This window comes from Gorilla gorilla, chromosome 8 (assembly GCF_029281585.2).
Source record: "Gorilla gorilla gorilla isolate KB3781 chromosome 8, NHGRI_mGorGor1-v2.1_pri, whole genome shotgun sequence".
Classification (NCBI taxonomy): domain Eukaryota; kingdom Metazoa; phylum Chordata; class Mammalia; order Primates; family Hominidae; genus Gorilla; species Gorilla gorilla.
The window spans coordinates 99,398,716-99,415,705 of NC_073232.2; the positions used below are offsets into that span (position 1 = coordinate 99,398,716).

A 16,990-nucleotide genomic window follows, 5' to 3' on the forward strand; every position below is an offset into this window, starting at 1 on the left:
GACATATTTTATGTCCTCTTGCCGAGGTGGATGTGTTAGTCTCAGGCCCTCCTGGCCACATTGCCCAAGTCACACAGGCTTCTGTATTATGTATTTAGATAAGATGTGTGGCCCTCTCCCTCTCCCTCTCCCTCTCCCTCTCTTTCCACGGTCTCCCTCTGATGCTGAGCCGAAGCTGGACGGTACTGCTGCCATCTCAGCTCACTGCAACCTCCCTGCCTGACTCTCCTGCCTCAGCCTGCCGAGTGCCTGCGATTGCAGGCGCGCGCCGCCACGCCTGACTGGTTTTCGTATTTTTTGGTGGAGACGGGGTTTCGCGGTGTCAGCCGGGCTGGTCTCCAGCTCCTAACCACGAGTGATCTGCCAGCCTCGGCCTCCGGAGGTGCCGGGATTGCAGACGGAGTCTCGTTAACTCAGTGCTCAATGGCGCCCAGGCTGGAGTGCAGTGGCCTGATCTCGGCTCGCTACAACCACCTCCCAGCTGCCTGCCTTGGCCTCCCAAAGTGCCGAGATTGCAGCCTCTGCCCGGCCGCCACCCCGTCTGGGAAGTGAGGAGCGTCTCCGCCTGGCCGCCCATCGTCTGGGATGTGAGGAGCCCCTCTGCCTGGCTGCCCAGTCTGGAAAGTGAGGAGCATCTCTGCCCGGCCGCCATCCCATCTAGGAAGTGAGAGGCGCGTCTTCCCGGCCGCCATCACATCTGGGAAGTGAGGAGCGTCTCTGCCCGGCCGCCCATCGTCTGAGATGTGGGGAGCACCTCTGCCCTGCCGCCCCGTCCAGGATGTGAGGAGCGTCTCTGCCCGGCCGCCCCGTCTGAGAAGTGAGGAGACCCTCTGCCTGGCAACCGCCCCGTCTGAGAAGTGAGGAGCCCCTCTGCCCAGCAGCCACCCCGTCTGGGAAGTGAGGAGCGTCTCCGCCCGGCAGCCACCTCGTCCGGGAGGGAGGTGGGGGGATCAGCCCCCCGCCCGGCCAGCTGCCCTGTCCGGGAGGTGAGGGGCGCCTCTGCCCGGCCGCCCCTACTGGGAAGTGAGGAGCCCCTCTGCCCGGCCAGCCGCCCCGTCCGGGAGGGAGGTGGGGGGGACAGCCCACCGCCCAGCCAGCCGCCCCGTCCGGGAGGGAGGTGGGGGGGTCAGCCCCCCGCCCGGCCAGCCGCCCCGTCGGGGAAGTGAGGGGCTTCTCTGCCCGGCCGCCCCTACTGGGAAGTGAGGAGCCCCTCTGCCCGGCCAGCCGCCCCGTCCGGGAGGGAGGTGGGGGGGTCAGCCCCCCGCCCGGCCAGCCGCCCCGTCCGGGAGGTGAGGGGCGCCTCTGCCCGGCCGCCCCTACTGGGAAGTGAGGAGCCCCTCTGCCCGGCCACCGCCCCATCTGGGAGGTGTACCCAACAGCTCATTGAGAATGAGCCATGAAGACAATGGCGCTTTTGTGGAATAGAAAGGGGGGAAAGGTGGGGAAAAGATTGAGAAATCGGATGGTTGCCGTGTCTGTGTGGAAGGAGGTAGACATGGGAGACTTTTCACTTTGTTCTGTACTAAGAAAAATTCTTCTGCCTTGGGAAAAAAAAAAAAAGATGTGTGAAAATATATTTGAAAAAAAGTTCATAAATATGCATTGATTTTTGTACACATGGCACCTCTTTTTCATTTTTATTTTTATTTTTTTTTGGACGATGTTTTGCTCTGTCACCCCAGCTGGAGTGCAGTGGCATGATATCTGCTCACTGCAAGCTCTGCCTCCCGGATTCACACCATTCTCCTGCCTCAGCCTCTCAGGTAGCTGGGACTACAGGTGCCTGCCACCACACCTGGCTAATTTTTTTGTATTTTTAGTAAAGACGTGGTTTCACCATGTTAGCCAGGATGGTCTCGAACTCCTGACCTCGTGATCCACCTGCCTCAGCCTCCCAAAGTGCTGGGATTACAGGTGTGAGCCACTGTGCCCGGCCCATGGCACCTCTCTTAATTTATAAATTGAACTGGATGTGAACTAATAATGTCAGCTAGTTGAGATAAGAGGGTTACAGATCGGCTGGGCGCAGTGGCTCACACCTGTAATCCTAGCACTTTGGGAGGCCTAGGCGGACTGATCACCAGGTCAGGAGATTGAGACCATCCTGGCTAACATCATGAAACCCCATCTCTACTAAAAAATACAAAAAATTAGCTGGGCGTGGCCGGGCGTGGTGGCTCACACCTGTAATCCCAGCACTTTGGGAGGCTGAGGCAGGTGGATCATGAGGTCAGGAGATCAAGACCATCCTGGCTAACATGGTGAAACCCCGTCTCTACTAAAAATACAAAAAAAAAAAAAAAGCCAGGTGTGGTGGCAGGCACCTGTAGTCCCAGCTACTCAGGAGGCTGAGGCAGGAGAATGGCGTGAACCCAGGAGGCGGAGCTTGCAATGAGCTGAGATTGCACCACTGCACTCCAGCCTGGGCGACCAAGCGAGACTCCATCTCAAAAAAAAAAAAAAAAATTAGCTGGGCATGGTGGCGGGCACCTGTAGTCCCAGCTACTTGGGAGGCTGAGGCAGGAGAATGGCATGAACTCGGGAGGCAAAGCTTGCAGTGAGCAGAGATTGTGCCACAGCACTCCAGCCTGGGCAACAGAGCGAGACTCGGTCTCAAAAAAAAGAAAAGAAAAAGAGGGTTACAGATCATTGCACATGGAAAATATTCCCAGCAGTAAACACTTCCATTAATGTGATCTACAGCTTTTAAAAAGGAGCATCTCAGAATAAGATGGTGGTACAATTTGCTTATTGAGAAAGGAAAAAAAAAAAACACACGAGTATATTACAAAGGGAAAAGAAGGAATGTGATTTCTCATGATTGAAAGCTTGATTTAGATTGCATACAGCTTTTGCTACCCAAGACCAAGCGGCTCTGGCAAGACAGGGTGGTTTTCCAAATGCCAGACTGAGGTGCCTTATGAAGGCAGCTGCCGATGGTTCCAGATGTAGAGAGATAGGTGATGCAGGAGGGAAAGCTGGATTGGAAAAGGGAGAGTTTTGTAGACGGGCTACGCTCATTGTGCCTTTGAAAGAGCAGAGCCGGCAGCCTCTAGTCATCATTTGGATATACAGGACTAGAGCATGAATCTGATGTAGAGCTACAGAATGAAGAGCAACAGCAGCTGTTTAAATACCGAGAAAGTGTGTAGAATGAAATTGGACAAGCCAAGCATGGTGGTTTCATGCCTTTAGTCCTAGCTACTTCGGAGGCTGACGTGGGGGAATTACTTGAGCTCAGCAGTTTGAGTCCAGCCTGGGCCAGATGGTGAAACCCTGTATTTTAAGAAAAGAAAAAATAAGACCAGGTACAGTATCTTATGCCTGTAATCCCAGCACTTTGGGAGGCCAAGTTGAGAGGACTGCTCGAGTGTAGGAGTTCAAGACCAGACTGGGCAATAAAGTGAGACCCATTTCTACCAAAAAAAAAAAAATCAAGAAATTAGCTGGACATGGTGGCACATGCCTGTGGCCCCAGTTACATGGCATGACAGGCTGAGGCAGGAAGATCACTTGAGCCCAGGAGGTGGAGGCTGCAGTGACCCATATTCATGCCACTGCACTCCAGCCTGGGCAACAGAGCGAGACCCTCTCTCAAAAACAGATCAAGTGGACAGAAAATAGGTCGGTAAGGACTAATCATTTAAGGGACAAGCCCCCAGAAGAGTGGCTACTAGAGTGGGAGGAGGAAAAGCAGAAGGAGAAAGAGTTGAAGGTAGGCGAGGCTGTGGTCCCAGTGCTGAATTCTGCCAAGCAGTGACTTGATTCATGAACACTCACTGGATGCTGACTCTGTTGCTCTTCTGAGAGCTGGGGTAGAGGGGAGGAGAGGTGGAGCACAGTTCTTGCTTTTATGAGCTTATGTTCTAGGAAGTTCAAGTATTTTTTCAGGTAGTATGAAATAGCAGGAAGAGGAAGCAGGCTAAAGGGACACAGAGTGATTGGGGGCTATTTTAAGTAGAATGATAAGGAAGAGCCTGTCTAGAGAGCTATTTGAACAGTGACCTGACTGAAGGGACAACAGAAAGCAGTGCTGACATTACAGGTAGCAGGATGACTGCCAAGACAGAAACGCATTTCATATGTGTTTGAGGAACAAGCAGCAAGGTGACCAGCATGGGGAGAGTGAAGAATGAGGGAAACCTTGAATGAGAATAAAGCAATTCCATCTTGGATGCTAATCTGCCATATTCTGATTAATCCCAGTTCCAAGAATTCATCTACGATTTCTATTTTATGTTTTTAAAAAAATTATTTTTTATTTTTTGACACTGAGTCTCACTCTGTCTCCCAGGTTGGACTGTAGTGGCACAATCTCAGCTCACTGCAAACTTCACCTCCTGGGTTCAAGCGATTCTCCTGCCTCAGCTTCCCGAGTAACTGGGATTACAGGCGCCTGCCACCACGCCTGGCTAATTTTTGTATTTTTAGTAGAGACAAGGTTTTACCATGTTGGCCAGGCTGGTCTGGAACTCCTGACCTTAGGTGATCCGCCCACCTTGGCCTCCCAAAGAGCTGGGATTACAGGCGTGAGCCACCGTGTCTGGCCATACACATCCCTACTAAAGCCCGCATAACCCTTTCCCTATGCTATATAAGCCCTGGGTCGGGGAGGTGGGGGTAATGGCACAGGGATCCACCATCTTATCTTGGTGCCATCCCTGACTTGGCTTCTGTTCATAAACGCCTATTAAATGTTTCTTTCTGAGAAACTGGATTTGTCACCCTCTTTCTTTGGTATCTCAGGTTCCTTGGTCTTTGCGGGTAGGTTTATATAGACCTGCTCAGCACAGGTCAGGCAGTTTCTCAAAAAATTAAAAATAGAATTACCAAATGATCCAGCAATATCACTTCTGGGTATATAGCCAAAATAATTGAAAGCAAGGTCTCATAGAAATGTTTGTACACTGATATTTATAGCAGTGGTATTCACACTCATCAAAAGATGGATGCAGCCTAATTGTCCATAGGCAGGTGAATTGATAAAATGTGGTATATACATACAATAAAATATTCTTCAGCCTTAAAAAGGAAGGAAATTCTAACACATGCTACAACATGGATGAACATTGAGGACGTTATGCTAAGTGAAATAAGCCAGTTAGAAAAAGACAAATACTGTGTTCTTTCACTTATGTGAAGCGTCTAGACTGAGTAAGCAAACTAATAGAAACAGAAAGTAGAACGGGGGTTGCCAGGGACATGGGGAAGGGAGAAAATGGGACGTTGCTTAGGGGATATAGAGTTTTGGTTTTGTCAGATGAAAAAGTTCCGGAGATTGGTTGCATGGCAATGTGAATATACTCTACATTACCCAACCCAAGGGCTCTCCTTGACCCCTGTTCCAACTGCCACTTAGAAGTGGTTAAGGTAGTAAATTTTATGTATATTTTACCACAGTTCAAAATAGAATTGTTATTATTTTTTTATTATAATTTTTTGAGATCCCTCACTCTGTTGCCCAGGCTGGAGTGCAATGGCGCTGTCTCGGCTCACTGCAACCTCTGCCTTCTGGGTTCAAGCGATTCTCCTGCCTCAGCCTCCCAAGTAGCTGGAACTTACAGGCACATGCCACCATGCCCAACTACTTTTTGTATGTTTAGTAGAGACGGGGTTTCACCATGTTCGCCAGGCTGGTCTTGAACTCCTGACTTCAGGTGATCCACCTGCCTTGGCGTCCCAAAGTGCTGGGATTACAGGTGTGAGCCACCATGCCTGGCTGTCAAAATAGGTGTTTTTTTTTTTTTTTTGAGATGAAGGTTTGCTTTTGTTGGCCAGGCTGGAGTGCAGTGGCAGGATCTCGGCTCACGGCAACCTCCACCTCCCGTGTTCAAGCAATTCTACTGCCTCAGCCTCCCGAGTAGCTGGGATTACAGGCATGCACCACCATGCCCAGCTAATTTTGTATTTTATTTTAGTATAGATGGGGTTTCTCCATGTTGGTCAGGCTGGTCTCCAACTCCTGACCTCAGGTGATCCACCCACCTTGGCCTCCCAGAGTGCTGGGATTACAGGTGTGAGCCATTGCGTCTGGCCCTTTTTTTTTTTTTTTTTTTTTTTTGTGATGGACTTTTGCTCTTGTTATCCAGGCTGGAGTGCAATGGCACGATCTCAGCTCACTGCAGCCTCTCCTCCCGGGTTCAAGCGATTGTCTTTCCTCAGCCTCCTGAGTAGCTGGGATTACAGGCATGCACCACCATGCCTGGCTAATTTTGTATTTTTAGTAGGTATGGGGTTTCTCCATGTTGATCAAGCTGGTTTTGAACTCCTGACCTCAGGTGATCCACCCGCCTCGGCTTCCCGAAATGCTAGGATTACAGGCGTGAGCCACTGCGCCTGGCCTGAAAAAAAATTTTAAAGTTTCAGAAAATACAAAATTTTCATACTCTCCAAGTATTTCTCCTAAGATCTTTCCCCCTATGACGGGGAAAGATAGTAACTTTACAATGGAGAAACCCAGCAGAAACCTGAACCAAATGAACAAGTTCAACATCATCAGTAAGAAGAACTATCAATGCCATAACTCTGATGGAATGCACTGGGAAGGATTCCACATCATTTTTGTGCTGTAATTGCCAAAAGCGCATAACTTCAGTCCAATCATGGAAATACATCAGACAAACCCAAATCGAAGAACATTTGACAAATAGTGATCAGTACTGGTTCAAAATGTCACGGTTATGAAAGATAAGGAAAGATTGAGGAACTGTTATTGCAGTCCTACAAAACGGCGAGAGACTAAGAAATAACTAAATGCAGCGTGATCCTGGGTGGAATTTGGAAACAGAAAAAGGACATTAGTGGAAAAAGTGGTGAAACTCCAATAAGGTCTTTTGTTTAGCGAATATGTTCATTTTAAATTAGTTAAATTATTTAAATATATTTAAACATTATTTAAATGTATTTAATTAAATTAATAAAATTGGTTATTTTGTGAAATAATTTTAGTATAGTGAAATATGAGAATGTGGATTTCCTGGTTCTGATCACCGTAGTGTGGCTATCTAAGAGGTGAATGTTCAGGGAGGCTGGGGGAGGAATAAATGGAAATTATACTATTAAGTTGGAAGAGAGAAACCTACCCCATCCGTCACGAAACCCTCACATTCATGGCACTGTGTCGGAGGTTCCAGTATGAATGGCATTTCCCAGATGCCAGCGCGAGGTCCCTGTGGAGGGAGTGGGGCTCCCTGGGAATCTAGTGGAGAGCATTCGGGTCTCCCTTCCTCAGGAGCCTGCCCTTCCTGCACAGAAGCGTCAGCCTCACCTCTGTACCACTGCCCCTCTGCCTCTCAGAACCCACTTGGCTTTAGGAGGATTCTACTGCCAGCCTCCTTTCCCGGATACAGCCTCCGGGGACTCAGCCCTGCCTTCCCAAGTGTTCCCGCCTCTCTTGGGAAGGGGTGCTCTCAGATCCCACACCGCTGGACTTCCCCGGGCACCACCTGCTCCTTCTTCACTTCTCCAGCTCTGCATTCTCACTCTGAGGGTCCTCTCCTGCTGGGAGTGTGTGTTGCTGGCAACAGTGAAGACTCCCCCCTGGGTTGCCCCCCATGCCCTGTTCTTCTGCACTTCCCTGGCTTCCTGCGTTGGTTCTGCTGGTGTCTCCTGCTTTTGGGTTTACGTGGCTTCCCAGCTTCCTAATTTCTCTGAAGTTGAGTTTGATGTGTGTGTTGATGATGGGCTTTTTCCTGCTCCTCCTCCTTCTCCTCCTCCTCCTCCTCCTCCTCCTCCTCAGTCTTGTTGTTGCTCCATATAGTTTCCAGAAGGAGAAAAGGGACACTGTAAAATTAAGCTGCTGCAGGCTGGGCATAGTGGCTCATGCCTGTAATCCCAGCCCTTTGGGAGGCCGAGGCAGGCGGATCACCTGAGGTCAGGAGTTCAAGACCAGCCTGCTCAACGTGGTGAAACCCCATCTCTACCAAAAATACAAAACTTAGCAAGGCGTGGTGGCATGTGCCGGTAATCCCAGCTACTCGGGAGGCTGAGGCAGGAGGATCTCTTGAACGCGGGAGGCAGAAGTTGCAGTGAGCCGAGATCATGCTACTGCACTTCAGCCTGGGGAACAAGAGTGAAACTCCATCTCAAAATAATAATAATAATAATAATAATAATAATAATAATAATAATGCCATGTTTCTATCAGACCCAGAAATCCCGCAGAGTGAGCTGGAATTCTGTTTCTCTGTTTCCCCTCCATACCCACTGGCTCCTCTCTGCCCACTCCCTCTTGGACTGCATCACCAGGGTACCTCACTTTCTGGCCCTAGTGGAATTCAAACAGTGGAGGATGTCATAGGAGGTGGGAGAGAGAGAGGAGAGGTGGTTGGTTATTCGCTCAGATTCTTCCTTGCTGGTTTGGCAGTGGCCACATCTTTCTACTGATGGCTGCAGCTCCTGATGCTCCTCCTCTACCACCACAGCTCTCTTTGGGATCTGTGGACACCTTTCCTGTCCCTCTAGACCCAGGGAGATAACAGCTCCCACTCTTACTGGTCCAGGACATTCCTCATCTCTTACTGGTTCCCTTAACTCTGTCCACACTTCTGTGAACAGCCCCTTTCCTCAAATACCCATTCCAATATGTCCTCTGGCTTCCACCAGGAGCCTGACTGGTACCCACAGGTGGGTGAATGCTGGCGTGCTGCTGGGCCCCTCTTCCTCTGGTGACTGGCCAGCCAAGTCTCCAGGAGTCTCGTTAGGGTGGGCAGGCGGTGGGCACAGCACAAACTGTGAGCTCAAATCCACAGAGCAAAGGTGGGAGAAGACACTGGCAGGATGGACCGCCACAAAACTCTTGGCATTCGTGACGTCTGTCCTTTAAATCACGCAAGGCATCATCATGCTTCAGACATGAGACAGCCTAAGTATTTAAGTATTTCAAATAAACAAATTGTTTTTCAGAATTGGTCATTGCTAAGTTGGCAAATTGCTATTGGAAACGTTGGCTGTCCTTGACTCAATGATTCAGCCAGCTAGTCCCTTGCCAAACTAGTTTGTTGGGCAAATTCCACCTTGAGAATTTATCTGCTCCTGTCAAAGCCAGATTCTCCCTGCCTGAGGGGAGGCTGGACTTGACCTTCTGACTCAGGATATGCTGACTTGGGTCCCTAGGTCCAAGGGCGGCCCTCTTGGGCCCACTGTGGGCTGAACCTCTTCCATGATGGGGTGGTGGAGGGCAGGCCCCACCTGATTCACACTTGACCTCATCCAGGCAGGTGAAGTTCCCTGCAGGAGTCACCTGAGCCCAGCCCCTCAGACCAGGATCCATCCTGTTTAGGAGGATTTGGGGCTATCTCATGTTCTTTGGCTAGAAAGGGGTCCCACTCTTAGGGGTCTGCCCTCTGTGGGGCACAGATAGCTTGCTGGGGCCCATGGACTGGGCTGAGTGGACGGGAATCTGGTCACAGCAGCAGCAGCTGGAAGGCCAAGAGGGAGGGCCTGGGACCCATGTCTGGTCCTGGGCCTCCCCGGGCCTCTTGCCTTCTCCTCAGCAGGCATTTGGGATCTGTGTCTGGACCTAGCCTTGCCCAGAAGGCCATGGTGTGTTGTCAGAATCACAGTGCTCACACCAAGGCAGTGCATTAAATTAGCAGGGCAGGGTCTCATGGGCAGGGGACCATGTGGAGGGGGTGGGGGGAAGGGCAGTTGTCCCCAGAGGCTGCGGTGGGCCTGGCTCTGGGCTGGGCAGTGGGCCAGGGTCCTGCTGTGTGGCTGAGCTCCGACAACAGGCTGTCTGGGTCTGGTGAGCTCCTGAAAGCGGGGACTGGTGGAGAGTACCCTAGGGTGGGAGCTCATGAGGAGGGGGTCTGTGGGGTCTGGAAGCCATTGTAGAGCAGGCAGATGACATTTATCAGCAGAACAGGCATAGAAAGGACCCTTGTGCGAGTGGGGGACACATAGCCTCAGAAGAAACAGGGAAGGGGCTTTGACAGGTCCAGGGAGAATCCCTGAGGTTTCCTAGAACAATTCCCACTAGCCATGTCCCAGGTGTCCCCCCATCCCCCAGTCTTCTGCAGTGCCAGCCCAATGCCCTGGGCAAAACATCCTGGACTCTGGCTGTTACAAAAGGAGGACAGGGTCATCTGGACCCGCCTGAGCTCCAGGCCCCCGACTTTCACAGCCCCTTCTGGGTCCAGAAGTTCATACGTATATAAATGAAAAATGTGCAAGAATCATATTATTGTATTCTTTTTCATAAAGAGGGCCCCTCTAAATTGTTTAAGCCCCAATTCACCCCTGCCCAAAGGAGATAGCAATGGCATGTGTGGGGCCGTAGTCTTGAGACCCAGAGGTCCTGCTGCCCACGATACCCACTGTCCACCCTAGGGGGACTGGCCGTAGCCCTGGAGCCCGCAAACACCATGCAGGAATGCAAGAGGGTCTCAGCTCCCGAGTCCCAGGCTGGGAGGGCCCACAGTCCAGTAAACTAATCAGGCCCCGACACACCCAGGAGAGCAGCTCCAGGAGCCTGCACTGGGGAGAGAGCCTCAGACCCCTGCCACAGTCCTGCACCCCAGAAGTAGGAGGATGGGAAGACCTCCCCTTGGCTCCTGGCCAGCGGAAGTCACATTCCCCAGCCCTCTGGCTCCAAGGCAGCCTCATGTCCCAGTCACTCCTTGGCCCACCCTACCGGTTGGTCAGAGCTCAATGCCAAAGGGCACCTCAGTGATGAGTGGAGGGAACAGGTGTTTACCAGGAGCTTGCATGCTTTGTCTCAGGGATGATTAGTGACACAGCCAGGAAGGCACGCTATCCCCATTTTACAGATGAGGAAACGGAGGCTCAGGTTGGGCTGGTGACTAAGGGAAGCAGCATGTGGCAGGTGGCTTGAGGCATGTCTGTCCATCATGAGGAACTAGGGAGCAGCCCTGCCACTCCTCATGCGATGCACCAGGAGCCAGGGAAGCTGCTTTCTAGGGGATTCTAGCTAAGGCCAGAAGCATCTCCCTGAGTGGTGGTGGAGGCCTCTGTCTACTCCTCCAGGACTGCCAGGGGATAGGAGGTCACCGCTGGCCTCACAGACACTCTTGGGTGAGTGAGCATCAGCTGAGCGAAGCCAGGTGACTACACTTCTGCCCAGTGCTGTGCCCCCCTCTGACTCGGGCAAGGCACCACCCTGAACGCCCCACCCTGTCCCATGGAGGCCGCAAACTGCTCTGCAGACCCAGGGTCTCCAGGAATGGGGAGGGCAGTCACCCTCACTCCACTTGTGTTCATGACCCAAAGGACTGCCCAGGTCTCCAGGCCCATAGAACCCCTAAACCTCTTACTAGGCCACACTGGGGACCTTGAGCAGCAGGCTTGGAATCCTAGGCCTTGTCTCCAGGTACATATCGGTACCCAGGCTTGGGAAGTTTTGGTCTCAGGGGGGCTGGCACTCAGGCCCTCTGCCTCAAGGAAGAGGCATGTCCAGATCTCTCCTGTCCAGCCCTGCTCCCTGCCCCTATCCTTCACGGGGTCCCTAGGACAGGGTTACAGAAGCCTCAGGCTGTCAGGGGATGCTGCCACCCCAGTGCCAGGGTGTCTCCACCCAGCCCCTTCCTGCTGCCGCCCTCGCTGACTCACCTGTCCAGCCTCCTACTGGGCTGGGGCGAGGGCTTGTTGCCCCAGAGCCTAGACAGGCACCAGAGGCAGCTATAAAAGCATGTTGGGCCAGTCCTCAGCATCCTAGTTCACCACTGTCTGCTGCCACACGATGCTGGGAGGCCTGGGGAAGCTGGCTGCCGAGGGCCTGGCCCACCGCACCGAGAAGGCCACCGAGGGAGCAAGTGAGGACCTGGGGCTCCTTTCTACCTGGGCTGGGGGGATCTGGGGCAGACTGGGTCTGTGGGAGGCGGATCTAAGTAGGCAGGTGAGGACCTGGGAGGAGGCCTCGGCCCCTCAGGAACCCTGGTCTCTTGCTCTACCAAGTCAGCACGGAGTTGAGGGGTGCAGACCTGGGGAGGTCTCCTGGGGGCAGGGTATGAGTCCTGGTGCTGGGTGAACACTGGCAGCTTGGACCCTTCCCTCTGGAAATCTGGGGAGCCTTTCTTGTCAAAACAGCCTATTCTGAATAACCTATGCAGGAAAAGGAAGATGGATTTTTATTTTTACCATAACTTTAAAGCTTCAAAGATTTCTAAACAAGTCACCAAGTCTGTTCAAAGTCAAAAAGGGCATTTTCAATTTCATCCAAGTCCCCTAAAGCATGTTTATTTTTATTTTTATTTGTATTTGAAATGGAGTCTTGCTCTGGCACCCAGGCTGGAGTGTAGTGGTGCGATCTCGGCTCACTGTAACCTCTGCCTCCTGGGTTCAAAGTGATTCTCATGCCTCAGCCTCCTGAGTGTCTGGGATTACAGGCACCCACCACCATGCCCAACTAATTTTTGTATTTTTAGCAGAGACAGGGTTTCGCCATGTTGGCCAGGCTGGTCTCAAACTCCTGACCTCAAGTGATCCATTCCTCTTGGCCTCCCAAAGTGCTGGGATTACAGGCGTGAATCACTGCACCTGGTCCCGAAGTGTATGTTGTATTCAGAGGTCAGCAGCTATGTGTGGGGAGGCCCAGCCAGGCCCCACTCATGGGTCATCGTGTGAAAAACAGTCTTGCCTGAGTTTGTGTCCTCTTTCTAAATGGCAGCAGACGCGTATTTTGTTTTTGACTCTGCAGCTGGTGTGGACCACCTGCTTTAACCTTTCACTAGCCTCTGAGTTTTGTATGATTCCTGTTGGGAGAAAAGCTGAGTGTTGGGAGAGAAGATGAGGCAGGGCTTGCTAGATTTGCTGGCTCCTTGCTTCTAGCACTCCCATTATCTCAAGTAGCCATATGTTTCTCATTCACTTGATACACCGTTTCCTTTCAACCTCCACATCCTCACCACCTGTTTCTTTGTTAGATCACCAATAAATAGCGTGGGTTCCCAGAACTCGGGGCCTTTGCAGCCTCCACACTCGCGATGGTGCCCTGCTCCCATTTTCTCTCTCAAACTGTCTCTCATTCCTTTGACTCCGCTGGAGTTGCCACCCCCGCGTCCTGGTGTTGGGTCTCATCACCCCAACAGATTCCCATTCTAAAGATGAGGGAACCAAGAGGTGGAAGGTAGAGTTAGAATAAGAACCATTTCTTCTGACTCTGAAATCCTTCAGTTCTAGCACGCTACCACCTACACTTTAAAAAACTCTGAAGTAGGCAGAGAATTCCCTTTTGTTGGAGGAATTGCTTTGAGAGACCTGGTTTTACTGGATGAGGCTTTGGAAACCAACCTGAGGCAGGCGCTAGCACATCCTGAGAGGGGTGTGACCTGGCACACAGGCCCAGACTGGGCTTCATGTCTCAGCTGGCAAGATGGCCTGCTCATTGCCATTCCAGGCCGGGCAGGGCCAAGGGGCTTCAGGGACCCATGCCCTCATGGGGCTCACTGAGCTCGTCTCCCGGCAGCCAAGGCCCTGGCGTCTCCGAAGGAAGCCAGCTGTGGGGGAAGGTCCTTCTCATGAGCCAGTCTGTCCTGGCTGGGGGTGGCATCCCAGAGCCCCATCTAGGATGTCCAGGGATGTATAGGTCCATTGTGAGGATAAGCCAGCACTGAGTCCTCACTCTGGACTGGGAGGGCAGTGGGCCTGCTCTGAGCCCTCACCCTGGACTGGGAGGGCAGCGGCTCTGCTCTGAGCCCTCACCCTGGACTCGGGGGCAGCCGGCCTGCTCTGAGCCCTCACCCTGGACTTGTCTCCTCTGTTCAGTTCATGCCGTGGAGGAAGTGGTGAAGGAGGTGGTGGGACATGCCAAGGAGACTGGAGAGAAAGGTACAGCTGGCTGAGGTCGGGCAGGGAAGGAGGGAGGGAGGAAGGGAAGCTAGGTGCTGGGCCAACCTGTTCTTTGACTAACCAGGTCAAACTCTGCCCCTAATGTTGCAGCCTTTCAGAGCCTCTTGGCTGGGGCAGTTATCTATGCTCATCAGAGGCCACAGACAGTACTGCGTTAGGGCACTGTCTAGATGGTTCTGTCTGTGGAATAAGAAGACAAAGTCACACAAGACTATGTGACAGCACACTGGGACAAAACATTTAACATGGCAGGGCACGGTGGCTCACGCCTGTAATCCCAGCACTTTGGGAGGCTGAGGAGGGCGGATCACGAGGTCAGGAGATTGAGACCATCCTGGCTAACACAGTGAAACCCCGTCTCTACTAAAAATACATAAAAATTAGCTGGGCATGGTGGTGGGTGCCTATAGTCCCAGCTACTTGGGAGGCTGAGGCAGGAGAATGGTGTGTACCTGGGAGGCAGAGCTTGCAGTGAGCCTAGATCATGCCACTGCACTCCAGCCTGGGCTACAGAGCGAGACTCGGTCTCAAAAAAAAAAAAAGAAAAAAAAAATTGCTGGGTGTGGTGGCTCACACCTGTAATCCCAGCACTTTGGGAGCCTGAGGTGGGCGGATCACGAGGTCAGGAGATCCAGACCACGGTGAAACCCCATCTCTACTAAAAATACAAAAAATTAGCTGGGCACGGTGGTGGGCGCCTGTAGTCCTAGCTACTCGGGAGGCTGAGGCAGGAGAATGGCGTGAACCCGGAAGGTGGAGCTTGCAGTGAGCCGAGATCGCGCCACTGCACTCCAGCCTGGGCGACAGTGTGATACTCCGTCTCAAAAAAAAAAAAAAAAAATTTAACATGTAAAATTCTATGTTAAATGTTAAATTGATGCGTGTGAGCTATGAGTAGAACTATGTACAAAGCATGTGTATATCTCATTCCTTTCCAACAAAATAGATTCCAGGTAGATGAAGGACTTAAATTTACATAAATGAATTTATTAACTTACTAGGAGATAACCATCTTAGCTCAGGCTGCTGTTATAAAATACCATAGGCCAGGTGCAGTGGCTCACGCCTGTAATCCTAGCCCTTCGGGAGGCCAAGGTGGGTGGGCCACCTGAGGTCAGGAGTTCAAGACCAGCCTGACCAATATGGTGAAACCCCATTGCTACTAAAAATATGAAAACCAGCTGGGCGTGGTGGCACATGCCTGTAATCCCAGCTACTCAGGAGTCTGAGGCAGGATACTCCCTTGAACCTGGGAGGCGGAGGTTGCAGTGAGCTGAGATTGCACCACTGCACTCCAGCCTTGGTGACAGAGCAAGACTCTGTCTCAAAAACAAAAACAAACCATAAACTGGGCGACTTAGAAACAACAGAAATTTATTTCTCACACTCCTGGAAGATGGGAAGTCCAAGATCAAGGAAGGCACTGGCAGATTTGGCATCTGGTGAGGGAGTCTTTCTGGTTCGTGGATGGGCCCAGCTCTGTCCTCACATGGTGGAAGGAGCTAGCTCTCTGTGGTCTCTTTTATGTGGGTGCTAATTTCAACCTCCCAAAGGCCCCACCTCTTAATATCATTACATTAAGAATGAGGATTTCAACGTATGAGTTTTGAGGGGGAAGACATCATAAACATATAGTAATAACATAAGAGACTTTGGCCTAATCTTGGAGAGGGGAGAATCTTTAGAACTATGACAAAAAAATCAGTGCCATAAAGGAAATATTAAGTAAATTTGACAATCCAAAACTGAAATTTTCTATAGCCAAAAAAAAAACTATAAACCAAGCCAAAAGAAAAATTACACACTGATGAAAAATATTTGTCATAAAAATGATAATCCAATATAACAACCCAATATAAAAATGGTCAAAAGACATAAGCAGGCATTTTCCAGAAAAAGGATAAGCAGGCAATGTACCCATGAGTAGATGCTCAGTCTCACTCACAGTTGAAGAAATGCAAGTTGTTGGGGAAATTAAAACCAAATTCAAATTCATTCTGCAGTAATCCTGCTGCCCTTGGTCCCATCGGGCCACTCCAGAGACTAATCCATTAAGATGGCCACATCCCACAGGCCACTCAAGGGGACACAAGTTCAGCAGGTGGATCACTAGGACATTCTTCCTCTTTCTTTCCAACAGCCATTGCTGAAGCCATAAAGAAAGCCCAAGAGTCAGGGGACAAAAAGATGAAGGAAATCACTGAGACAGTGACCAACACAGTCACAAATGCCATCACCCATGCAGCAGAGAGCCTGGACAAACTTGGACAGTGAGTGCACCTGCTACCACGGCTCTTCCCCAGTCTCAATAAAAAGCCATGACATGTGTACATTGAGCGCTGGATTTATTCCCATTTGGATGGAAACACTAGGCAAAGTATTTTCTTGTTGATATAACATATTTTACATATTTATGGAGTACATTTAAGTATTTATTACATGCACAGAATAGTGATCAATCAGGGTGTTTGGGGTGTCTATCACCTTGAATATTTGGTATTACTATGTGTTGGGTACATTTCAAGTCCCTTCTTCTAGCTACTTTGTTTTTTTGTTTTTGTTTTTGTTTTGAGACAGAGTCTTGCTCTGTCGCCCAGGCTGGAGGGCAATGGTGTGATCTCGGCTCACTGCAACCTCTGCCTCCCAGGTTCAAGCAATTCTCCTGCCTCAGCCTCCCGAGTAGCTTGGACTACAAGCGCAGGCCACCACGTCCGGCTAATTTTTATTATTTTTATTTTTTTATTTTTTTAATTTTTAGTAGAGAGGGGGGTTTCACCATGTTAGCCAGGCTGGTCTCGAACTCCTGACCTCAGGTGATCTGCCTGCCTGGGCCTCCCAAAATGCCCAGGGATTATAGGCATGGGATACTGTACCTAGCCTTCTAGCTACTTTGAAATATACAATACATTGCTGCTAACTATAGTCACCCTAGGTGAAGTATTTTTCAACAGAAACACTTTGCATGTCCCCCGTGTCTCCTCTGTTGAGGTGGACACTGGCACTGGGGCCCCTGCTGCTGGCTGGATAGGTCCTCATGATGAATCAGATGCTTCTCTGTCATGCTAAGTAAGATCTTTCATGTCAGGAAGGGGCTCTTCTGGAAGAATAGTTAGTGTCTGTGCTACATTTCCTAAAAAACTGTTTCCCCGGAAACTGTATATAACTTTCAGGTGCCTCAGTGCTT

General features: G+C 50.9%; 1 protein-coding gene across 1 annotated transcript; it reads left to right on the forward strand.

Moving 5' to 3' along the window:
- The first annotated feature begins 11,638 nt into the window (after nucleotides 1–11,638).
- Nucleotides 11,639–16,339, forward strand: FAM25A (family with sequence similarity 25 member A). The gene is made up of 3 exons (XM_004049722.4): nucleotides 11,639–11,771; nucleotides 13,723–13,785; nucleotides 15,947–16,339. The coding sequence occupies exons 1-3, from the start codon at nucleotides 11,699–11,701 to the stop codon at nucleotides 16,078–16,080; spliced, it is 270 nt and encodes an 89-aa protein (XP_004049770.1). The 5' UTR covers nucleotides 11,639–11,698; the 3' UTR covers nucleotides 16,081–16,339.
- The last annotated feature ends 651 nt before the right edge of the window (nucleotides 16,340–16,990 follow it).